This window comes from Onychomys torridus, chromosome 8 (assembly GCF_903995425.1).
Source record: "Onychomys torridus chromosome 8, mOncTor1.1, whole genome shotgun sequence".
NCBI classification, from domain to species: domain Eukaryota; kingdom Metazoa; phylum Chordata; class Mammalia; order Rodentia; family Cricetidae; genus Onychomys; species Onychomys torridus.
This window is the reverse complement of record NC_050450.1, coordinates 23,117,140-23,142,997: the sequence shown is the minus strand read 5'-3', so window position 1 is coordinate 23,142,997 and position 25,858 is coordinate 23,117,140. Positions and strand designations below refer to the sequence as shown.

The 25,858-nt window shown below is 46.7% G+C and overlaps 1 protein-coding gene and 1 pseudogene across 2 annotated transcripts; one reads left to right on the top strand and one right to left on the bottom strand.

The window, feature by feature from the left end:
- The first annotated feature begins 8,051 nt into the window (after nt 1-8,051).
- On the top strand, nt 8,052-10,701 carry Foxi1 (forkhead box I1). 2 transcript variants are annotated; one of them, XM_036194843.1, is made up of 2 exons: nt 8,052-8,607; nt 10,424-10,701. In XM_036194843.1, the coding sequence occupies exons 1-2, from the start codon at nt 8,052-8,054 to the stop codon at nt 10,699-10,701; spliced, it is 834 nt and encodes a 277-aa protein (XP_036050736.1). The 2 variants fall into 2 exon arrangements, with proteins under 2 accessions (XP_036050736.1, XP_036050735.1); XM_036194842.1 differs by having other exon boundaries at nt 10,142-10,701.
- An 8,812-nt stretch (nt 10,702-19,513) lies between these two features.
- On the bottom strand, nt 19,514-20,005 carry LOC118588440 (annotated as a pseudogene).
- Between the last annotated feature and the right edge of the window lie 5,853 nt (nt 20,006-25,858).

The window sequence follows — 25,858 nt, the reverse complement described above, 5'->3', positions numbered from 1 at the left end:
CTAAGGAGGCTCAGTCATCACTCAGTATCTGCAGGAGTTGGCTCCAGAACCACCCATGATGAAGGAGTTGGCTCCAGGACCACCCATGGTGAAGGAGTTGGCTTCAGGACCACCCATGATGAAGGGGTTGGCTCCAGGACCACCCATGGTGAAGGAGTTGGCTTCAGGACCACCCATGATGAAGGGGTTGGCTCCAGGACCACCCATGGTGAAGGAGTTGGCTTCAGGACCACCCATGACACTAACAGGCACAGGTGCTCAGGTAGGCCTCCAGTGTGAAATGTTGTGGCATTTGCATATGATAAATGCTCTTACACATGTCAAATGACTTCCAGATTCTTTGTAATACCTAATGCAATGCAAATTCTACAGAAAGAGTTATACATTTCATTTCAGGATTCATGAGAAAAAGCTATATGCAATCAGATGCAATTTTCTCCTGAATGTTTTGATCTATGGGTGGTTGACTCCACAGATGAGGAATTTCAGATATGAATGGATGGCTAGGATGACTACCTGGTAAGGTGCCAAAATTCTCAGTGTGTGTGGAGACCCACAGAGGCTTCCTAGTAAGACCTTACTCAAGGTCAGGGAATCTGAGCTTGCTTTACCCAGCAGGGCTGCATAATGGGATGATTTGGCCAAGGGCAGTTACCAGGTATTTTGAAGGGCCAACACTTGGCTGTACATTGTGCATTGATCTTGAAAGGGGGAGGTCTTTTGCCTCACCCCTTGGCATTGGATAAATGCCCTTTGGAATAAACCTCTAGGAAACTGGGTATTGACCCAGGCCCTCCCAAAGCTATCCTGTGTCTCTGTCTTTTCTTATTTTCTCTATCATTTCCTCATTCCTCTCTCATCCTTGCAAGTACCCTTTGACAAGTCTGCTGGACTCCAGCAGACTCCCACAAGTGTGCATATGACTGTTAGCAGCTGTGTTACTGATATGCCACATACATAGACACACAGCCCTCAACCCTATAGCCAAGGTATTATCTAGAGACCACTGAGAAGGATGCACTACATCTCAGGCATTGAGCAAACAGGAAGAATGGGTCCTCCTCAGAGGTACCCAGGCTCATGCCTCCAGGCTCAACTACCCCAATACCTCCAGACACAGATCTGTAGTAGATGCCAGGGATGTAGCAGCAACTAGGGAAGCCCCTTAGGAAGGGGATGAAGATTACCATTGGTCCAGCTGTACTGTCCAGGAGACAATATGTACTTTTGGAAAGAACCAAAACATTCCTTTGGCCAATGCAGAGTGGAGGATTGCCAATGTCAGGCTGCCAGACAAACCTTATTTTCCCTTTCCCAAAGGAAAGCAAATTGAGCAAGGGGTCTGTGGTGAGCTAGCCACCCTAGAATTTGTAATCATTGTGAAATTTAGGCTAAAGAATTGGGAGATTCAGCACCTGACAGAGATATGGACTTGTGGCACTTAGCAATCAGGGTGCATTCTGTCACTGTGCAAATCTCATGAGTGTACTTGCCACAAACCTTGATAGTCTGGGCCAATCACTCCAGATGAGCTCTTGTTACCATGGAGGGACATGAAGATATAGGAGGCTGCTACTGATGTCACAGTGCATACAGTATTACAGTTAATTTTGTATTAGAAGGAATCCACTGTCATAATGGATATAGGTGCAGCACAGTGAAGCACATAAACACTAACATGGTCATTTATCCTCAAATGTTATATGCTGTGCATATTGTGGCTAATATATGCTCAGATGACAGGCAGCACTCAGTGTGTTTATACTAACAGTGTGAACACAAAAGGAATGTGCCCCTACAGCTTCATCACAGCTATAAGACATAGTTCGGCAGCAGAAATTCTCAGCTCCATTGTAGTCAATGGAGTCACCACTGTATGTGGGATAGTCAATCATGCCATTGACCAGAAAACATTACATGATGCACGACTGTGTTCTGTACATGCAGAGCCTTGGTTTTCTCTACACGTACACCATTGGCTCATGTTAGTGATAGTTTGAGAAGGTGAATATTTGGGGGGAGCGTGAGACCCAGATTGAGTGGAAGACTCAGTTGGAGAGGAAGATACCAGCTCCAATCTAGAATTTCCTTCCCCAGGGGTTTCTTCAGAGGTAGCTTTAAAAGGAAGAGTATGGATTAGGTGAAGGACAGAGGGATAGTGGAGAAAAAGGAGGAGGAGAAGGAGGAGGAGGAAAAGGAGGAAGAAGAGGAGGAGGAGAGGAGGCGGCAGCAAGATTGGAGCAGGGAGTTTAGACTCCTCTTGCTCCCAGGAGAGAGTGAGAAAAACATTGAAGCCCACCAACCTCACAGAGAAAACACTATTCTGGCTTACACAGTGGTTTATAAGATATTAATTCATCTCTTTAGAGTCTGTAATTAGTAACCCGTTTAGTCTTCAGGGTTTCTAGCCCAAACTCTTGCAATAAGAAGCCCAAGTGACCGTATTGCTTTTTCTTAGATTCCACTCTTAATAACTCCAGTGAGAAGAGTTGTATGACAGGGGTTATTTTATAATGACTTATGGAATTAGGTGAGTTCAGACCCAGAGCAGTGCAGGGCCCAAAGAATCTGTATTTCCTACTTATGGCAAATGATGCCGACTGCTGATGGTCCAGTTCCAGAAGATTCACAGAACTTTATCTTTAAAATAAGTTAACGACATTTAAAAAAATACAGCAGCAACTAAAAAAACATTCTAAATAAACCAAGCATCATAAATAGAGCCACCCCAAAGGGGGTGTCAGCCTCAGCAGTCCAACAGATCTGTGAAGACAGCCTAGCCTGTGCCAAATCACGGACGAATGATGGTTGTTCACACGTTGCCTCGTAAGCTGTATTAATTCAGTCTTGCAACAGATTCAAAGATGAGAGAGCAGAAGCCCCGAAGATAAACAGCACTGAGACACCCAGAAAACACAGCTGCAGGAGTAGAATTCATATCCATGCAGCTCAAACATGGCCAGGCTGCCTCCTGAAGTCTCTGCTTCATTCCAACCAAGTGCTCACTATGTCAGGGCAGAGAGACAAGAGGTTTTTCTTAAGGGTCATGTCTCCTTCCTCAAACGTTCTTTGTTGTGTCCTGGGAGCACCACACTTGACTTGACACTTTAACCTGTGTCTCCTCTTCCTGCTTAAACCATTGATCTGGCCCGGAACTCACATTCAAGTGTCTCCCCTCTTCCTGCTTTTAAAGAAAAGACCACCAGAGGGCGGTATTAACCTATATTTCTTCTTCCTAAGCTGTAGCCGCTGAAAAGCCTGGACAGCACCAAGATCACCCTCAACATGGGGAATACCCCAGCTAGACTTCTGCCAACCTTTCCCCAGGGCACGGACATCAGATTCCTGTGTCAGGTCCCCAATCATCTCAAAACATGCTCTTGTGAATGTTGCTGGTGAGGCAGGGTAAGAGAATCAGGTAGGGGCTGGTTGTTCTTATGGGTAGCCCTTCCTAGATAGAGAGTAGGTATGCAGCAAGAAGACTCTCATCCCCATCTTGCAGATGAGAAAACTATAATTCAATAGCTTTATCACAACCCATTTCTACAGCAAGAACCTCCATAAAACCTAGCTATTTGGGTTTCATGTGTAGAAAGGAGGATAAGCCCATGGAGTCCCCATCAAAGGCAAATGAACAGGACAGGTAAGGGATCATCACAGCTGGTGGGATCTCCTGCATCCCAAATGAGAACTGGGTTTTACTGTGTCTGCATGCCTACCATGTAGTCCATGAAGCAGTTCTCGGAGACAGTTGGATTTTCCCTTTAACAATGAAGAATTAGTCTACAATCTGAGGTATAGTAGTGCCTTAGGGGTCCAAGTAAGAGGGCGACTCAGAGCCCGATGACAAAGCCTGGCTTCTCTTCTCCCTGAGTGTGTCCTGTGTGGTCCGCTTCAGTCCCAGGGCACGGCAGGCAGCTGAGTCACTTCTCACCTGTTTTCTCTGTCTTTGTGGTGATTCACCTGCCCTGTGCCTTTGTCCCTGGCTCTGAGCAAGAAAAAAATAGAATCTTCACTTCGCAGTATGGTCCACAGAACTAAGTGAATCATTATTTATGAAAATTCATATTAGAGGCGCCCATCCCCTTGGTAGATGAATTGACATCAGGCAAGATGATGATGGTCTACCTCTCAAAGTCAAGGCCAGCTGTGACTTCCCCTGGTCAGCTAGTCTGGGCAGGCATCTGTGAGCTGGCCCTTCCCGCAGAGCGTGAGGTACCTCCGGCTTCTGGACCAGTAAAGACAGCAGTTGAATGATAGGGACACACATCAGAAATAGTGACAGCTCCTTCCTCCTTCCCTCCAGGGGCATCACTCCCAAACGGCCAAAGCAAACAGAAGAAGACTCAATGCTGGGCCTTCTGCCCAGAGCCACTCTCCTCATCAGTGCTTGGACTATGGAGGCAGACATTGTTGTTCTCACCGTCTGCCCCCCTGACCGCTTCCAGGCTCTAAGCTTTACGGGTATCACATAATCTTTTCCTCACTTGCCTTGAGGAGGATACTATTTGTGTCTCCACATTATAGATAAACAAAGTGAGGCCTTGTAAGATTAGGAAACTTGGCCGAGATCACACAGCTACCAATGGCAAAGCCAGGTTCAATCTCCAAGCCTAGGTTTGTAATGCTCGATTGTCTTGTCCCCGGTATGACACGTGGGGCTCAGAACACGTGAGTGATCTCACTCAAGAAGGTGTCTCTCTGTGCTGTATTAAATTAACTGCTGCTGTAGCCTTCCCTGGGATGGCTCAGACCTACTCAAATCTTTTAGTTATGTGTTTGTCTGCTTGTCTGTTTGTATGATTAACCAGAACATGTTTCCTCAGATTTGAAATTCACTTCTGGGAATTTTTAAAAGGTCTAAAATGACTTCACTTCATCCACAAATGAGATGTTTGATTTTTTCCCCCAGAAGTCCTAAGCTTGGCCAGGCAGCTCCTGATGTCTGTGCATCCACAGTGCCTGAGCCAGAGTTCATGAAAACCTACAATGGATTCCCCTGGTCTAAGGGCTCACCCTATGATGATGCAACAGGGACCAAGGTTCCCACCCTCTGCTGTCTGGGTGCCAGACAAGATCTCCTATGACAACCATGTTTTCTTGGACCTCCTGGGGAAAAGAAACCAGTATTATGTAACTCAGGAGACTCGGGTGTGCATGTCTCTAAAAATGTCTCCTAGCTAGGAGACCCCTAAGGGGAGCCCCATCATCTGTCACTATCAGAGTCTGGCTATGTGATCTGTGACACAGAACATGTCCCCCACCCATTCCTTTCATTGTAATTCTGCCCCTCTTCCCTTGGCCTTTGGCTGCCAAAAGCCATCAATTAGCACACAAGGCGCAAGCTCCGGGAGGGCCGGTGGTGTCTATCAAGTCCACAGAGACCACAGTATAGTATCCATCATCGCCGCTCTGTGCCATATGAAATGGTTGACTTCACAACTACGTTGTGAGTTAAGTACTGGCTTCCCCCCATTTTCATGGGAGAAAATTGAGGATGAGAAGAGTTAAGTCACTTGTTAGGGACACCCTGAGGAAAGCTAGGACTGGCAGGTGAGTCCACCAGAGTTCAGAACCTGTGTTTGCTGTGACTCTAACAATGCTTCTTTATGGGAATGTGTGAGTGCATGCATGCGTGTGTGTGTGTGTGTGTGTGTGTGTGTGTGTGTGTGTGTGTGTGTACATGCATGCACATGCACACAGTTGCTCATAGAGACTTGAAGAGGGCATCGTATTCTGCAGAGCTGGAGTTACAGGTGGTCACAGTTGCCCAGTATGGGTGCTGGGAACTGAACTTGGGCCCTCTGGAGATCAGCAAACACTCTCAACTGCTGAGCCATGCCTCTAGATGCCTTCTTTTTGACCTTTCACATTCACCCCCAAAGCAGAGCAATGACATGTTTGCTTCTCTAGCCACTTAAATTAGAAACTACACAACAAAACAATCTCCATCCATAAAATTCATTTTTGTATTTCTTTATCTGGTATTGGTGCGTAGATATGAAAATAAACACGGTTTTACTTTTTAAACACGGTCTTGAAGCCCGTTTCTCCAAGTTTCATTTAAACACAGCCATCTTTCCACTCCACTAATATCTAATTTCTTCACACTCTATATTTCATAACTCATAAGGCCACATCATTTGGAGGAGGCACTCTTACCTAACCATTTATCAGCTATGGTTTGCTACAGTGATGGAATAAGCAACTCCATGGAGGCGATCCCGCACCACCTCTTTGTTCTGGAATATGAACACTGAAAAACAGAGTTGCAAGGTTAATTGTACAGCTTTTCGTCCATGTTGCTGGGCTCCCATGGGGTATACTTTGATAATCTGGCCTCCATTGTCAGCTAGCTAAGGCTTCCTAGGTGGGAGACTAAACAGAAATGTGTTCTGAAAAACCATGCCAAGTTTACTTATTTTGAACCTCGGGGAGTTTTTAGAGTATAAAGTTTAGACCCTGTTAGGGAAGCCCTTTCCCTGACTGTCCATGATGGGACAGGTGTCTCCTGGAATCTAGGGAAACCCCTCCTCACAATTACCTCCTCACCAGGCATCCAAATGTTGCAAATGGAAGCAGTGCCGTGGTAGTCACTTTTATCATGTGACCTGGCACAACTGTCCAGGAGATCAGGGTGAGGAGTCCTAGGCAAGCAACCTCTCTTGGTGGTGCCCCTCTCTTCAGCCTCTAAGAAACATGGCGTCTGGCATGAGGAGAAGTGAGGAGAAGGAAGCAGAGCTGGAAGGCCACAGGAGGCATTAGAGACACCTTGCATCAAGTTTCCTCTACCTGCTCCACCAGAGAGATGGTTTAGGTGTTTCTAGAACCTCATCAGGAAAGAACTGTCTGCCCACAAGGAGACCTCCAGCCACTTCCCAAACTCAGAGCCTGATGTGTATGTAAAGCAGCGAGAGAGAGGCTGGGCAAGCCACCTTCAAGCCGGGATCTACACTAGAACCCACAAGGAAACTGGCCCTGGCTGAGCAGCAAAAGGAAGCTTGAGGCCTGGTTGTAAGCATTGTCTCTGAAGCTGAAAGACAGGGGCAGAGCATGGGCAGCTGGGGGCACTTGAGTTGCCCCAGCTCCCTCGATGCCAGGGGCCTCTGCACAAGGACTTCCATAGACATTAGATCAATGGAGGAACTAGGAGACTTCTGTACCATAGAGCTAGAAATAAACTTGAATCATGGATGTCCTTTCTCATTTCTCCCTAAAATCTAATTCCCATCCTCTCCCTATCGATGATCTTTTTAAGAAGTCTGCTGCTCATCTTGGTGGGTCCCCATGCCATGTCCACAGTAGACTTCTCACTGCCTTCTGCCTGCCAGCAGTGTGTGTGTGTGTGTGTGTGTGTGTGTGTGTGTGTGTGTGTGTGTGTTATAGGAACAGGAGTGTGTGGGGGGGGTGAGTCCTCTTCAGAGGCCAAGCTCCTCTCTGACTCTCCGGGGGCTGGAGGATCCCTTGGCAACTCCAAAAAATGTGTCTTCCCTTCCAAACACCAAAGCAGGAACTGTTGCTACATGGAAATGGGGTGGGGCATTGGTTAGAGAATGAGGGGCAGGGGTGAGGGGGACATCAGGGGTGGGGTGGGGAGCAAGAGGGAGTGGGAGCCAAAGACAGAACCAGGCATAGAGAAGAGAAACAAATAAGAAAAACAAAGAAAGAAACCGAATAAGCTGTAGAGAAGCCAGGAAGAAAGAGATGGCAAGTGAGGAGAGAAGGACAAGGAGAGGGAAAGAGAAGGGTGAGCTGGGATGTTGAGGAAGTAAGCCGAGAGAAGGAACGAAGGGATCACTTGTCGTTTGGGGTGTCCACTGTAGTAAGTCTCCTTTCGTGTGTCGTTAGTGGAGACCTAGGCCACGGCCAGCAGGGAAAAGAGGGAGGCGGGTCCTGGCCCGGACCTGCTGGCAGGTGGCCGCCCCTGGGTGGGGCCACTCAGCCAAGCCCTCCGGGTATAAGTCACAGGAGGCCAGGGCCAGCTGAACACCTGTCAGGGACAGCTCCAGAGAGCACAGGTGCAGCAGGTGGCTGCCCGAACCCACCCCAGCATGAGCTCCTTCGACCTCCCGGCATCCTCGCCACCACGATGCAGCCCCCAGTTCCCCAGCATCGGCCAGGAGCCCCCGGAGATGAATCTTTACTATGAGAACTTCTTCCACACCCAGGGCATGCCCAGCCCTCAGCGCCCCCCCTCCTTCGAGGGCGGTGGAGAGTACGGGGCTACCCCTAACCCCTACCTCTGGCTCAATGGGCCAGCCATGACCCCACCACCCTACTTGCCTGGTACTAACGCCAGCCCCTTCCTGCCCCAGGCCTATGGCATGCAGAGGCAGCTTCTGCCCAGCGACCTGGGCTGGCTGCCCATCCCCTCTCAGGAGGAGCTCATGAAGCTGGTACGTCCACCATACTCCTACTCGGCTCTCATTGCCATGGCCATCCATGGGGCGCCTGACCAGCGCCTCACGCTGAGCCAGATCTACCAGTATGTGGCTGACAACTTCCCCTTTTACAACAAGAGCAAGGCAGGCTGGCAGAACTCCATCCGCCACAACCTGTCACTCAATGACTGCTTCAAGAAGGTGCCCCGAGATGAGGACGACCCAGGTAAGACCACAGTGCATAAGGAGTAGGAGACCACCCCTGGGAAGGCTGCAGGGATGCTTAAGGACTTATTTCATTCCTGCTCCAAACTATATTCTAGAAAGTTCTAACTGCAGCCACCACTCGATCCACAAAGCTGGAAGCTGTTAGGAGTCAGGGCAAAAGGGAACTCTGCAGTGGAGGGGAATTATGGGCTCTGGAAAGCAGAGTCAGGCTTCCCTGTCTCAGGGAGGTTGCGCTTGCTGAGCCTCAGTTTCCTTATCTAAAGAAGCAAAGATGAAAGGATGTCTAGTAAAAATTGTTTCTGTACAGTCTTTGGTGTGGACAAAAGCTCAATATGCTGCAGTCATTATAATTCACCCATGCTTCAGTGCCCAGCATGTAAGAAGTCCTTGGTAGAACTAGACCAAGCCAAGCCTAAGTGTACAGCAGCCAGGCCTGCAGCAGAGAGGACCTGGCCTCGGTTGGGCACCACTGATGGCCTTATGACATGGCTCTACCGGTCCTCCCTTCCATACAGAACCTCCTTTAATCCTGGCAGCACCCTGCAAGGTGTCTCTTTGTGAATCTATTGCTCAGATGAGGAAAATAGTGTTCATGGGTGAAGCTGCCTTCCTAAAGTGACATGGTTTGGAGTGGTAGCAATGGCACTTGACTTATAACACAGCTCTGTTGCTGAGACTGGAATGTTCCTTTCAAATGATGAGCCACAGACGCTTGCAGAGAGGAGAGTAAAATATTCCTGGATCCAGTTTCCAGAATTGAAGTCTAGTTTTGTTCTCCCACATGAAGCCAGGGTATGGCTCAGCCCCCTTTGAAGTCAGCCTTCCTCAGATCTGTTTGTCCCTCAGAAGAGAGACTGTCCCATTCATGGTCTTTCCCCACTTTCCAGCTCAGAGTAGCAGGGAAGAGTCGGGGTTTCCCTTCTGGTGGCACCTCAGTTGTCCAGCTCTTGGACACATGTAATGTCTGTCCTGTCCATTAGTGAGTCTGGGGAGACAGGGGAGTTTTATCCAAAGTCGATTGTCACTGAGGAGCAAAGCTAAGGCTCAAGTTATCTTCAGGATGCATATTCAGGAGTCCAGAACTGTTTCCTGGCCTTTCCTGGACCTTAGTAATAAATAGAGGCCCCCACCAGTGCCCCACCCCTCCCTGAATCCCTGCATCCTGACACTTTACCCTTAAAAGGATCAATCCTGTCAATTCCTTCAGGCATAACTTATGCTGCGTTTCCATGAACTCCCCAGAGTCTCTTGTGTGGGGAGTGGGGGTATTTAGAAAGAGATGGGTGTGCAGGAGTGTGCTTAGAGAGAGGTGGCTGTGTGGGAGGAGTGCTTAGAGAGAGGTAGATGTGTGGGATGTGTTTAGAGAGAGGTGGTAGGGTGGGCAGATGTTGTGAAATCTCTCCATTTCTGTGCCAGGTTTTGTTCTTTTCTGTGCATTGTTGCCCTGATTTTAGTTTAGGATGTTGCAGATGAATAGAACGGGGTCTTGTGTCCACCCCTTGTTTCCTTCACATCTCCCACTTCTGTCTCAGGCAAAGGGAATTACTGGACTCTGGACCCCAACTGTGAGAAGATGTTCGACAATGGAAACTTCCGCAGGAAGAGAAAGAGGAAATCAGATGCGTCTTCTAGCACAGGCTCCTTGGCATCAGAGAAAACTGAGACCAGTCTCCTGGCAGGCAGTCCCAAGCCCACGGAGCCTCAGGATGTCTTAGACACTGCCTCACCAGACACCACCAGCTCCCCAGAGAAGCGGGCCTCCCCTGCCCCCTCGGGCACCCCATGCCTCAACAACTTCCTCTCCACCATGACAACCTATGTGAGTGGGACAAGCCCCATGAGCCGCTCGGTGGCCACACCAGGACTGAGCCCAGAGCCAACTGACAAGATGGGGCAGAACTCACTAAGTTTCAATTCCTACACCCCCCTCACCAACCTTAGTAGCCACGGGAGTGGGGGTGAATGGGCCAACCCAGTCCCCACCAATGCCCTAGGCTATGGAGGCTCTGTCCTCAACCAGTTCAGCCCACATTTCTACAATAGCATAAACACCAACAGTGTTCTCTTCCCCAGGGAAGGCACCGAAGTCTAGGGACTTCTGGTCCACAGAGCTGTCTAAAGGGAAAGCAATGGAGGTCCTCCAGACCAGACCCTCCACTACCCCCATGATCTGAGACTTTTGAACTTCACAGACAGCACAGGAAGCTAGAAAGAATCTGTTCTTTCTAGAACACTGTCCAGTGCTTCCGATGATCACATCTGAATCTATACAGATTTGTTAACTACAGTGGTCAGACCAGTGATGTGGCCATTTGTTGAGTACTTACTATGCGCTGGGTTCGTTCATGGGCTTTTTAATGACATGGTCACATATGTACAGTCATCCTTTGAGGTTCATATGACCCCCTCCATTTGACAGATCATGAAAATAAGGCTTGAGAATGTTGTCAGCCTTTCTGGGGTCATGGAATGACAAAGATGTCAAAGCAGGGTCTGGGTAACCCTCAAAGACTGGATGAAAGGAGGCAGTGATGGAGGAACTGGTTGAGAGGGTCAGCCTAAGAAGCTGGTGATGGCAAGCACATGTGTATCTCCCCATTGCCTTCTGGTTACCCATCAGAATTTAACGCCAACTTGGGTATGACTTATCCCTGCTGTCCTTTTTCTTCTTGCCTTGGCTTACACGGGCACTCCTTTAGCTACTACTCAAAGGGGGAAGCAACAGCAGGGTGCCCAGTGACATGTCCCCCTAGGACAGTAGCTCTAGCAGGTGCAATGCAGAGTCTCACTTTCCTGTCTTCCCTCAGAACTTGAGCAGAGCCAGAGGTCAGTGAGAAAAGTGGTATGCACCCCTAAAATCCCAGCCCAGTACCTCCCACCTGCAAAATCTTGTAAATCCCTGCTTCCTGTGTATGTGTGTGTCGTGGACCAGTGAACAAGATATGGTTCGGGCTTCCAAGAGAAACAAGCCAAATAAGCAGAATAAGCATGTCCCTTTGTATAGCCCTGAGAGGTGGACACTTGTCTCAGAAAACAATGTCCTCAGAGGGCAGGGTCGCTATAAGCACAGCCTCTGGGACTGCTTGCTCTCTCTTTTGGTTTTGTAAGTTTCTTTATAGGCTGTGGTGTCTTATCACAGCACACCCAGAGAAGTGTTGTTTGCTTTTCTTATTTCTTTTTCATTAAAAAGAAGAAATAAAGAAAGCTGTTCAGAAGTGTGTGGCCCTTCCTTGGGAGTTGTCCTGTTTCTCAGTTGCCTGGTTGAAGCCTAAGGCTGAAGGTGCTTGGGGCAGAAAACAGAGAAGAATGGGTCCCAAGACTTTCCCATGGCTACATTGCTCTGGAGCTAGTCAAAGGTCCCCAGTATAAAGACAAGGTTGTGGAGGATGGGGTAGGTACATACCTGGAAGGAACCTACCTGTGTCATATAAGATATGGACATGGACACATCCCAGCTTCATAGCTCATGCAAACCTCATGATTATGCTATGAACATGCACAATCATGTGAAGGTACAAGTCCAGTTAGAGGGAAAACCAGGGTCAAAGAGTTATTCCTGAAGCCCACATGGACTTCCTGCCCAGGTCTCTCTGACTTTCGCACTCATCACACTATGGCAATGGCCATAGCTCATCAGCCATTGCCACAGCTAGTAGCAGCCAGTCTGTTTGCACTGGTGACATCCTGCAGTCCATGGTACTGTACATGGTGATGTGTGTGTGCATTGAAGATGGAGGTCTTCTACTTAAGGGTTTCCTCCTTGGTTGGGAAGAGAAAGAGCTCAAGCCAGGGGGAGCAGAGTGAACTCTTTTTCTCTGAAGTGACAGAAGTGAGGTAGTGACCCACAGTAATACTATGATGATAGGTACATCCACCCTGGGTTTCCTGAATGCCAGGCTCTGTTTTTGGACTTGACCTGATTTTTGTATTTTATTTATAAAACCATCCAATGCTGCCATCCCTTGATTTCCACGTTATAGGTGAGCATACCAAGTCCCTGAGAGATTCTGCTGCTGTGTGGGCCACATATCCAGGACTCACGAGCTACAGGAAAGCATCAATAGAAGGCCTTTTTCATAGCTGTTAACAGAGAGTACAAAAACAGACAGTCTTGAAAAGCAGAAGCAGCAGAAGACCCACCCTTCTGCAGTGAGACTCGCTGCTCATGTGTGCTGATGGACGAGGAGAGAGCAGGGAAGGAACACTGTGTCCGACCAAGACAGTCAGGATAGGCTGCCCCTCGCTGCCTGCCGCTGGGAGGACGTGGGGCTCTACCTCTGGGGTAATGGAATCAGAGGCAGAGTGAAAATGTAGATTCCCCAAAACCCAAACCAGGATTTTTTGTCATACTGCATGTCATTGTCACCAAATTTGCCCAGATCCCAGAACCCTACCTTCACCATTGCTTATCTCGCTGACTGCTCTTCATCCTCAACTTCTTCCCATAGAGAGGTGCGGTGAGTTAGGGAATTGGCAAGGACAGGGATGGGAAGGGGCCAAAAGACAGCAGCCAAATCACCCCAGAAGGGAGCCAGCAATTCAAAACCAAACTCCACAACTCAATTCTCTAGTTTTCTTTGGCTCAAAACTTAATGGGGCAGCAGTAGAGGAAAGTCTGGGGATTCCTATAATGTGGAGACCCTGAGAGCTCTTGCCTGAGTCTGTGCAGGGGGATCTCTGAGTAGCATGGGGGTTCATGGGAAAAGGGGAGCACATGGCTGGGTACAGGGGAAAGAGGGAAGCCAGCAAGAAAATCTTAACTGTTCAACCTTAGGGGATGCTGCAAGCTGAAGAGAGGGAAGATGGCGTGAAGGAAGAAAGAAGGAATGGAGAACATCCACTGACCTAGCAAGGTTTTAAATGCTCTTAACTCACCAGCAATCTCTGCGCTGAATTCCAGCATCACTAGAAGTCTAAAAGGAGGGCTTCCTGAGTATTGGAGGGACCAGGTGAGAGGTGAGACACCAGTGTTTATACAGTCACCCTCACATCACCCCAAATTAGAGGGTCTGCATTTCCAACATGGAGGTTCAGGGGAATAATGCCTCAAAGTAGACTACATGATATAGATTATGTAACACGTTATATACATATATAATAATCTCACTTATTTTAATGGGTAAATTTGCAAGGATGTAGAAGTCAGGAAATGCTACCTACAAAATATTAAGCTGTCCCAGTCACTTTCTGGTGGGTGGTAAAATACAAGGTTGATCTTTTTCCCTGGGTCATTCAGCAAATCTTCATGTTTAGAGACTAGACTGTCTGCCCAGCCCACTGTTAGAAACCTCCTCCAGTGAAAGGAACCCAAAGGACTTGCTGCGTTGATGCATGGCCCTGACCTATGCAATAGTTGACCAGCTTCTAGTATAACACGTGACCCAGGCCCATATCCAATGATGGGGGAGAAATGGGTTTCCTAGTTCAGACATGGCCTTTGTGTAGACACATTAGGGCTACATTATAATGAAAGGTAATTGATGTGAGGCCAGCAGCTTATATAAAACATGCCCCCCCACACACACACAAAAGTCTCGTTTGCTGTAAGGTCAAAACCAAACAAATGGGAGTTGGGCGCAGGCTTCAAGCTGGGCGAAGCTGGCATTGGCATCCCTAGCAGATGAGACAGATCTGGATGCAGGACTGGAGAAGCCATGGTGGGGCATAAGGAGAGAAAAACTGGTCAACAGAAGAATCACCAGCATGTACGGGCATCGTCACTGTGTGGGAACATGCTGGCATGTGGCTAGCACCTTCAGTCACATTACCCCAATTAGCTGCTGCTGTTCTTGTCTCCATTGGGCCAAGAAGACACAGTGGAACAAAAATGTTTAGAAAACTCATCAGTTTCTCAAACAGCATTCTGTACAATCTAAACCTAGGGCTTGCATGCTTCCTCAGAAATAGGCATTGAGGGACCCGGTGATGAACGATCCAGAAGGAAGTTTCTCAGCTAAGGGAACATGGCGACACAGCATCTGGATCAGGAAGGACATGTTGGCCAGATCTGAGCCTTATCCTCATGAGGGGCTCAGCTCAGACTCTCACCCTGCACACACTTCGTCCCCTCTCCTGGAGGAAGGAGCCTTGTGGCGGCGGCACCTGTCCTGAAAGTGATGTAGGTGCTGAAAATGCATTCTCTTTCTAGTCCAGGCAGAGGCTACAGCAGAAGTACCAACATCCACCACCACTCCCTGGAAACCAAGTGCTTCCTGGAGACCAAGACACAGCCGTCACTGAGCCCTGGAAGATCATTATTTTCATTTGCTTCAGAGGCAAACTAGTACTCAGAGAAGTGTGAAGTCAGCTTTCCAAGTTCACACAGCAGAGCAGGCAGACCTCAAAGAGAGGCGATCCCAGCTCCAGGGTCCATGCTCTCCACCTAAATACTAGGGAAACGCCTTGGGACAGGGGACAGGGAGAAAGTCTACTCACGGGGAACAGAGCCGTCCCCCTCTCCTCTCCACCTGATTCTACAGACAGTTTCTTCCCCATGTGCTCTGAAACAACCATATGTAGAAAATGTCCTAAGCAAGCAGCTGTTGCAGCTTAGGGCCAACACCATTTCTACATCTTCTTGATCAACAGCAGCATCCCTGCCTCTACTCTCTCCTTTCCAATTGCAGAGCTACCCTCTTAAGGGGCCAAGATGACCTTCACACTCCTCAGGTCCTGTGATGGTTAATTTTGATGGTCACTTGGATTAAGAAATGCTAACGGGATTAGTAACATATACCTCTGCATAGGCCTCTGAGGGACTCTCTAGAGACAACTGGATCCTGAAGGCGCTGAGCTCTTGAATTCATTGATCTTTTGATGGATTCCTGATCTGATGACATTACTGGGCAATGGTAAAGAGTAGAAAGTGGAGAGAGTAGGTGACTAGGGGCATGTCTCTGAATACATTTTGCCCTGGCTCCTTCCCATCTATGCCCCTTTTCTCTGCCTCCATGATGTGAGCTGCTCCCAGCCATCCTTGACTGACACTCTGAAACCATGAGCCAGAGCAAACCCCTCCCTCCCTTGTGTTTCTCACAGATATTGGTCACAGTGGTAAGAAAAGTCACTAGCAGGCTGGACTGTTGTGGCACACACCTTTAATTCCAGCACTCTGGAGGCACAGACAGGCAGATCTCTGTGAGTTCAAGGCCAGTCTGTGTAGTGGGTAGCCGTTCCATCTCCTTTAGGACCTTGCTCATTTGCATAGGTGTCACAGCTCCAGTTCCATCATTGCCCCAGGATTCAGACATAACTACAGTCAAAGCCCCTCTGCCTGTTCTGGAGGATCGATCTCCTTGAAAAGATATTTGCTCAAGAATACTGTATTTTGAGTGTAAATCTCAAATATTTAAAATGGTACAGTTGGGGAATACATGCCCAGATGTTAACACCAAAATGTAGGTGAATAGTTATGGAAATGGGGCCTGGGAGAAGCCAGCTTTCCTTAAAGATCCCAACAAGTGTTGGAAGTCAGGACAATGATTAGCCTTGTGTGTATTTGTGTGAGAGGTGTGGATGTGGGAAAGGTTCTGAGGGATCTTCTGGGATACCGGCAAGTATCTGTTGTTCTATCTGAGTAATGCCATAGGTATGCTCACAGAGGGAAAACTATCGAGAGTTGAAATTCCATTTGTGATTGCTACACATTTACTTGTGTACATTGAACTCAATTGTGTTAGGTGGGTGTCTCACTGGTTCTCTGTAGAGGAAAAGGCAGGCTGGTCTCAGGATTCCCACATGCCATCCCACAGTAGCCCATTAAACTGGATAGATGCAGATAGAATCCAGAACACCACTAATTGAAGAATACAGTGAGAAGATTGAGAATTTATTTTTTGAGGTTGAGAATTTATTGTCTTTGTTTGGAGAAATGTATTCTCCTCTTTTTAATTTAATTTTTTATGATAATGGGTATATTTAACATAGAGTGACTCCCACTGACTTAGAAATTAGCAGCTGTTGCCATGGTCCATACCACAAAACAGACCCTTTATAATGAATGGAAATGTGTTTGACTCGTAGTTCTAGAGGTTGGAAAGTCAAAGACCAAAGACTGGCACATGGGGAGGGTCATCTTCCTGTGTTATATCATGGTACATAACATCATATGGCTAGAGCTTATCTATGAATGCACAAGAAAGGAAGTGGTTCATCACCAGCCACCCTGCACTAAGGCATTCACATAGCTTATGGGATCATCCTTTGAAGGGTCCCCCCTCCTCAAAACGGTTGCATTGAGGATGTAATTTGTACTACATGAGTGTTGCAGTACATATTCAAACCACAGTCTCTCTCTCTTTTTTTTTCTGTCTTTTGTTTTGGTTCATCACAGTAAATATTTTTTTTAATTTTCTTTTGTTGGTGATAATTTGAACAAATCAAATTTGCCTGAAGATCAGAGGGCAGAACAAGCCACTAGATTAAACACGGAAGTCGGGCAGTGGTGCACACACCTTTAATCCCAGCACTAGAAAAGTTGAGACAGGAAGTGTAATGGTTGGGCAGAGAAAGGAATATAATGGGCAAGAGGAGACAGGAATTCGCTCTCTTGCAGAGGCTCTGTCAGGGTGAGGAGTTGGTGAGGTAATAGGTGGTAGCTGTGGCTTCCTCTGCTTCTCTGATCTTTTAGCTGTCACCTTGAAAAAAAAAGAAATCAGCAGTTGTGATCTAGCTTGGGTTTGGTTTAATTTATGGGCATAAACAGGGCTCTCCCCCTAACTTCCCCCTCAGGGAAAATGAAAATAAAACAAAGCAGAAAGCCTGCTGGAGTCAAGCTCCTGATGTCTTTCTTTCCCCAAGCCCCTCCCTGCCTGGACCTTCTTTTCTCATCTAAGAAGCAACAGACGTGAGTCATGTTGATGGACCAGTCAAGGGCAGACTGCATATTCGACAATGGCAGTGTTGTCCTAAGATCCTTCTGCTGGTGATTTTTGTAGCCATTGTGGTTTGTCTGTGTGAACATTCTCATGACAGACGCCATCTGAGGTGCACACCTCCCAGCCTGTTCCCACTGTTAGATGGCACACTGTATGCGCACCTACAGCAACCCTATGTCCTTCCAGCATTAGCCCTATCCCACGTGTTACCATTTTTCCTCCAGTTGTCTAGAGTTTATAGGCTGTGGATGCTAAGGGTTAGAACCTCATCTTGAGGGTTTTTATGTACGTCATCACAGTCCCTGGTTGAAGGGAATGTGTTTGCTTAATGTTGAATGAAAGATAGGGTATACAAATGAATGAATGTAATTTGAGACTAGTTATTAATCCTGTCTGTCTGTCTCTTTATCCCCAGGAGAAGTTCCAGTGTCCCGAACCCTCAGCCTGCAGGCTACTCCAACATTCCTAACCCCCTAGGAGACAGTGGGATGTGTGACATCTCTCTAGACTAACTCCCAAATTCAATCTCTATCAATCCTAGCTTTTCTGCAATGGTCGGATACTTTTTTTTGTCCAGAAATAATTGGATTTACTGGAGTCTAGATTGCAAGAAAAGGGTTAAATGGTAAACACACACACACACACACACACACACACACACACACACACACACACACACGAGATTGTGTATGGCCCTGACCCTGGACCCTTGCATGCTTGGGTAACTAGGTTGGAATGGGGTAGGCCCAGTTTTTATAGCAAAGACAGAAGGTTAACAGTCACCATTATAACCTGCCAGCACTGGGAAGGAAAGACCATAAAACAAGCTAAGGAATGAGAATGCGGGGTTGGGATCTAGTCTGAGTTAGGATTCAAACCTAACTGGGCCTTGGACATGCTGACAATGGCGGACCGGTGACTTACTTCTCTGAGCCTCCATGATCATCTCCCAGTGGAGATGGACAAAGGAGCCAATGTCAGCCTTTCTAGCAGAATCAAGTAAGAGAATAAACTTGAAAAGCCCAGAACTGCCTTTCCTTTGTTTTAGGCATTTACTTCAGAAATGGTTTTATTTATGTACAAATAATAGGCAACATTCTATTGCCTATTATAATATCTATTATAATTTATGCATAAATTCTATTTTCCAAAAACAATTGTTTAATTTTTTTAAGAAAATAAAAAATGCTGGGTATGAATCCCAGCATTCAGGAGGCAGAAGCAGGCAGATCTCTGTGAGTTCAAGGCAGCCTGGTCTACATAGTAAGTTCCAAGAGAACCAGAGCTACATAATATGAGAGACTCTGTCTCAAAAAACTGAAAAAGAAAACCACATAATACAATTTAAAAGGTACCAAGATTCTTCTGCTTCTAGACCATTGCTGGGCTAGAGAATTGGGGGAGGGGTGTTGGGCCAGAAGTCACAACTTGGAATTGAGCATTCTCCAAAGCACTAATAAGGTACCATTCTGGCAAAGTTTATTCAACAATGCCCCACCCCCATCCTCACAAGCCACCTATTGGAATGGCTGAAGTGGGTGGATAGCCCAGCATAACCAGCTGCGTTATAGCACAGTATGCAACTCTAAGAAGCTACTAACGAGATTAGAGCAAAGCAAGAGACTGGGGTTGTCCTGAGAACAGTTAGTTCCTTGTTGTGACCTCTGCTACAATCACCCTAATAAACAGACATCCTAGTGCAAGGACAATATTACATCACAACAGATTTCACACTAGCAAGACAGTCAGTACAGAAATGTTGCCTGGTGCCGTTAAGCAACAACTCAAACCATGTAATGCCCAGAGTTCATGCCTTCATCTACACACACACCTTTGTGTTTATGTGAACATAGCACAGTGACGCAGAACACTGAGCTAAGATCTAACACCCACTATGGATGCTTCTACAGGCTGCAGGCTAAGAGGGAAGCACGTGAGTCACCTTTGTCTGGGGACCTTATATAACCAATCAGTAACTTACAGTCTACTGGTTTCCGGTGTGCCCAGGGCTGGTTGCAGGAGGCACCATTAGGAAGCATCCTCCATGTCCACATCCTTCTGCAACAGCTGGACCATTTTTTCTTCCAGCTGCTTTCCTTTGCCTGCAAGAGGAGCCCGGATAAGATGGGTGCTCTTCTTGACTTCTTTGATGTTCTGAACCTTCTGTAGCTCTTTGTTTTTCTTCAACCTGTTCATTATAAACTTAGCCTGGCGCTTCTGCTTGATCTCTTCAACCCTCTTCACTGCATCAGTAGTTTTACTCCAGAGCTCTCGCTGGTGTTTCACAGGTTCATTTCTACGTTTTTCAAATTCAAATGAGTTGTCCACGGTGAGCTCCTTGCCAGCCGCTTTCCCGAAGGCTTTAGTCCACCTGACCTTGGGTGGGTTCTACTGTTTCTTGAAGTTTTTATGACACTTGGATTTGCAGAATTGGAACATCTTGCAGGCATTGCGGACAAACATCATGCCATGGCTGGGGGAGATCAGCCTGGAACGGAAGTAACGTTTCTCCATCCTCATGTTGACTCTGCGTCCAGAACTGCCTTTCTAAGAAGAAATCTCTTAAATGATCAATTTCTTACAAATCATTAAATCATTGCTCCCTCACTTGTTTGATTTTATGGGTTTTTTTTTAATCTTAAAAACAATTTTTAGGAGCTAAGGTGCAATTTTCCAAAACCTAGGAAACATACAAACTATGGAAGAAACGTAGTCTCTCCTCACTACTCCACCCACAAATGCCTCTCCTAACCCAGCAGTTCGGGAAACATGAGTCAAAGGGCCACTCTAGACCTTCCCACCTCCATTCTCAGGATTCCAAACTCCCAAACTCAGTGGTGGCACCAGAAGTGGGTAACGTGTGGGAGCTACATCCACAGTGGAATTTAAAAGTGCCAGAAAAGTTCACACCCCATGGCATGTATGCACACGGGGCACATACTTTCTCACACTCATCCACAGGTGCTGGAAGCCATTGAAGACTTGGGCTGTAGCCTGAGATCACAGTGCAACCTCTCCCTCTCTCCCAGAGAGCAGAACGAAATGCTCTCCTAGGAATCTAGTTCTAAGGTCATCACTTTTAAGTCTGAGGAAATTGAGCCCCACGAAGTAAATAAAACTAAGCCAGAATCTTATTGCCTGTTCATTCTAAATGTGCACTCAGACACACACAGCCAGGCTTCCTATGCATCTGTGTCTCCACACTTCCACATACCGCCTATATAAAAAGGGTCAGGGAGGGAAGAGAGGTGGGAAATAGAGGTGCTGGCAGCTGACTAGGCTGACGGGCATCTGGCAGGGGCTGCCTGACCCTTCAAGCTAGGTCTTATGTTCTCCTGTTGAATGTGAAACAGTTTCTTAGACCATAAATATCCATGCAAGACTATTTTTTTTTTATCATCACAGGTCAAGACAGAATCATAAACACTGCCCATCCTGCAATGTGGCCACACACCCCCTGTTTTGGGTAAGAAGAAGGCATACTTACTGAGTCTTCCACCATTTGACAAGAATTACAGAGATGGTCAGTCTTTGGATGACCTCTTTCTCACCACATTCAATCCAAAGATTGCCCTCTTCCTTAAACCAGCTTCCTGACACCTGGCATAAGTTCAGACCATTTAGTCCTCCATTGTTCTATCCTGAGATCCCTCTGGTCTCCCATGGTACTTGCTTTTTTCCCCTCCTTACCAGTGATCAGCTAACCTAGTCAGTCACAGGTTGGAGGACACGGTCCCTGAGTATCAGACACTCATTTATGCATTCAAATAGTCTCCAAATGTCTGTTACACAGCCATGGTGTGCCCAGCACTGTGCTGGGTGTTAAAACTATAACGGCTGGCAGATTCGAGTCACACTTTTGAGGAACTCATGGTCTGGTAGAGAAATGCAAAGTAAATAGCATGTGGTCTGAGCATGTGCTGGGATGGGTTAGACTGAAAGAGACTGCTATCTTGGATGGGGGTTTCAGAGAACAGTCCCCAGAGTCAATGATGCTTGAGCCAGTATGAGGAGGGTGGTGTTTCCCTGGGGAAGGAGAAAAGAGTGTCGTAGGCAGAGGTGGAGAGAGATATGCAAGTGTTCAGAGCTGAAGCAGTAAAGAATGAGAGAGCAGCAGAGCAGCAAGCAGGGTGGGGCCTTGGAGGCCTCAAATCCTGCTAAGAGCACGTGCGCGCGCACACACACACACACACACACACACACACACACACACACACACACACACACACACGGGAGCCTTGCAATGGCTGCACAAGAAGCCATGAACCTTAGCCATACTGGTGACTTCCCCCGACTGTCACACTCCCTATCTTCTAGTGAGAGCCAAGTGCTTGGCACCTTGCCCACATGGAAGCCCCTTCTTTGAGATCTGAAGGAGAACCCTCCAAGAGCTTTGTATGCAAAATGGACTGTATACAAATGAGCTGCTTCCCTGTGGCAACACCTCTATCTGTGGAGTAGAAGAAAAAAACCAAAGCAAAGGACAATACTACAACATCCAACTCAAAACTTCACAATGATTGGGATCTCTGGTAAACTAGCAGGCTTTTTTTTTTTTCTTTTTTCTTTTTTTTTTTTTTTTTTTTTTTTGGTTTTGTGATTTTTACCAACAGAAAATAGGTGAATCTATTTTCACCAAGGAAGACCTTTAAATAGATGATCAGTGTAAGAAAAGATGTGCAGTCTCACTAATGATTTTAAAATGTGCAAAAGAATAGATGGATGTTATGTTCCTCAACCTGCACATTAACAAGGCTAAGGGCTGCCAAGCCCAGGATGAAATGAGTTCCTGCCTCTTCTTATGGATGGAGAACAAAGTGAAGCAGCCTTTCTGAAGAGCTTTTCTTGATAGTGAACATAAGAGGGTCTGATTGCATCTCCTTTGATTTGGAATGTCTTTTTGTCTGGGAATTTCTTTTTGAAAGTGACAGTACAAAGACTCATGCACATGACCGTGCCTCACAGAGCTGTTTGGAACAAGGCAGAGCTTGTATTGGTGAAACATCCATGATAGAGAGGCAGATAGGTAAGCCATGGTCAACAACTACAATGGAGGTAAACGTAGCTGTTGTAGGGAATAAAAATGGTATCTGATCTGAGGGAAAAGATACCAGGGATCTGTTGACAAGAAGGACCACATCTTATTTTATCCAGTGGCTTTGGAGATATCACTGGACTGAGTAATAATGTCCACAGTTCCAGATCTGACTCTGTCACCACAGGATGGAGTTGGCTGTGGTTTACTCATAGAAAAGGTGGGAGCAGAGCAAAGGGAACCCTGACTCCATTAGTGTTGCTAATCTGTTTTGTACCCATGATCATATCCTGATGCTCTGAAGACCTCACAAGGGCTTAGAAGGACTAGAATTCTCTCCTTTGCCCAGAAGACAGACACAGAGGTGAAGGCCTCAAAAATAAATAAATAAATAAATAAATAAATAAATAAAAAACAACAACAACAACAACAACAAAAAAAAACAGCCCCACTGGAGTTTTAACATTTTGGTGGGAGTGGGACATAATTCAGTCACAGCATTCAGTTATGCAGGGGAGAAAGTACCAGTCCAAAAAGAGACCCAGGAGGAATTCAGGCCAATGGAACCCCGGGTAGCTCTCAAGTCCCACTCTGCCATGCTTGGGGAGTGCTGCATAACAAAGACCTTCCTTAAGTTTTAAATTTAATTATACTCGTTTACGTAAGTGGGGGTGCTCGCATGAGCTACGGGATAACTTTCAGGAGCTGGTGCTCTCTCTACGCTAGATTGGGTGCCAGGGGTCAAACTCAGATTGGCAAGTTTGGCAGCAAGCAACCATACCTGATGAGCCATCTCAGCCCCAAAGCTTGCATTTTAAAAAAAGATTTCCAATTCCAAACTTTGGGTCTCTCACAATGAGCATAGGAAGATAATTATCCTTTTTGTCCTCACCTGGGGATGGTGAGGACAAAAAGATAAAGCTGAATTCCCAAGCATGGGAGGACCTGGTGGGGGCGGAGGCACAAGGTGATCCTGGATGATGGGGGCCAGGGTGCTTACTGACACTAAGTCAAGGAAGGTTTATCCTTTCAACCTCTGCTCAGGCCTTATTTCCTCCAAGGGGAAATTCCCCAGATGGCATTTTCACAACCTTAATGCTTGCTTATCTCCCTGTTTTGCAAAGGCTCAAAGCCCTTTGCAGAAAATGGTTTTCAACTCTCATTGAATAGCAGTTTGTTTGACTGAATTTTCTTTTACAATTTCCTTCTCTAGGTAAGTAAAGCTGGCTTATTTTTTAAAGTAATAACATAAAGATTCCTTTCTACATTCGTTTTAGAATAAGGATGAAATTATAGATAGAATAGAAGTGAGCAATAATGCAGATAAAAAGTGGAATGCCAGCTTCAGCTACATACCAAAATGAGACCAGCCTGGCATATACGTCAAATCACACACACACACACACACACACACACACACTCAATAGTGCAGATAATATGCGAATGTGCCCTCCCCTCCCATACAATAGAAAGAAGAAAACAGAAGTAATGCCTAAGTGGCTAAACTTGGAGAAACTATGCTGCTGGAGAGGAGCGCAGAGCTGATTCCTGTGCCCTGAGATTTGCTTGAGAGGACGGCTCTCCCTGCTGCCCTCTCCAGAGGACCTGCTGTTGTCCATGCTGGCTGGAGCAGGCAGCCCTTGCAGACCCTCCTGCCAACTGCTCCAGACTGCTGAGGGATTGCATTCTTGGAGGAGCATGCTTACTGGCATGTCTGGGAGATGTTGCCCACTGTGGTAACTGAGGCTGCTCTGGCCCTCACTCCAGGCGAGCCTGCACCTGTATCATCTGCAAAGGCTTTTCTGTTCACCTCAGTGAAACTGTCTGAACTGTCTCCAGCAAGAGACCACAGGGAAGGCCTGGTCTTCGGGCCCTACACCCAGGAGGCAGGCTGGAAGCACCCCGCATACATGTTCCAATGTGCTCAGGACTGGCCCTGCTGATGGCTGTGTGTCTTGCACTGTTGGGGGGACAGGGTCACTCTGTCAAAGGTTTTCCTGGCCCTTGATTCCCCTCAGAGGCTCAAAGACCAGAGTTCCCCAAACTCATAGAAGCTGACTTCTCATAGGTGCTGAGAACCTTCCCTCATTCACTATGCAAACAAGAAAAATTGAGGCCCAGAGACAGAGGGAGGGGACTTTCCAGTCACAGAAAACTGGCAACAAAACTAAGAATTGGGTACTTTGATTCTTTTCTAAAACACAACCATCATTAACTATAATAATTAAAAATACAATAATACTACTAATTCTTTGAGTTTTTATATATGCACACATGCGTTCTGATCATAACCTCTCCTACTCCCCTCCCCCAACTCCTCCCTAACCATACTCCCCCCCCCCCCCCCCCAACTTCATATCCTCTTATTTAAAATTAAAGCTAGCCCACTGAGTCTAATAAATGGTGCCTGGACAAACGTGGATACGGGCCATCCACAGGAGCATGGGAGAACTACTAACGGCCACATCACTGAACAAAACCACCCCCCTCTCCTAGCAGCTGTCAGCAGACAATAGCTCCCTAGCTTGTGGGATGGGGTTTCAGGTGTACCTCCCCTATCCATGCTGGAATGCTTTCTGATTCTTTAACCAGGCTTGCTTATTTCTATTAAAAAAAGTTTTGCATCAGGATACATTGTGGGGAGGTGAAACTCACATTTCCATATTAAACATAGTCTAACAAGGAAAGAGATGAACATGTTAAGGTACATTTAACACTAGATACTATTTATGAATTTACATTAAAATAGTCTATCCAGTGCTTGCCTGTCCTCCACTCTGCCTGTTTCCTGTAAGGTGTGAAGTGAAGGCTGCCTACTTAGATCTGCAAGGTGACCGGGATTGCATGGACCCTGGGTGTGATTTAAGAAGTGGGAGCTTTACTAAGCTTAGGAACCTTGTCTATAAGTTGAGAGTGATAGTCCTTGCCTTCCAGAATTTCTGACATCAAGTGACTGTGCAAGGTACAGAGTACTAATATTTAAAAGCAATGGCTTGTCATCCTATCTTCTAGTAATTATATTCATTATGGCCCCCAAATTAGAACTAACCTAAGTGTCCATGGGGAGGTGGATGAGGATAGGTATGGCATACCTATCAATGAGACAGAATGCTACTTAATAATCAAAAGGAATAAAATGTATTTTAAGCAGATGCAGATGCATTTCAAAATCACTGTGTTCCTCTGCCTCTGGCCAAGTGTCTCTTAACAGATCCCACCTAGGAACAGATAGCAAGTGACAGACTGTTGAGACAAACAAAAACAAGCCACCACTGAAGTCTGAGTGCACTGAAAGGTAGATGCCAGGCAACATCTCAAGTGGAAGCAACGGCTGAATA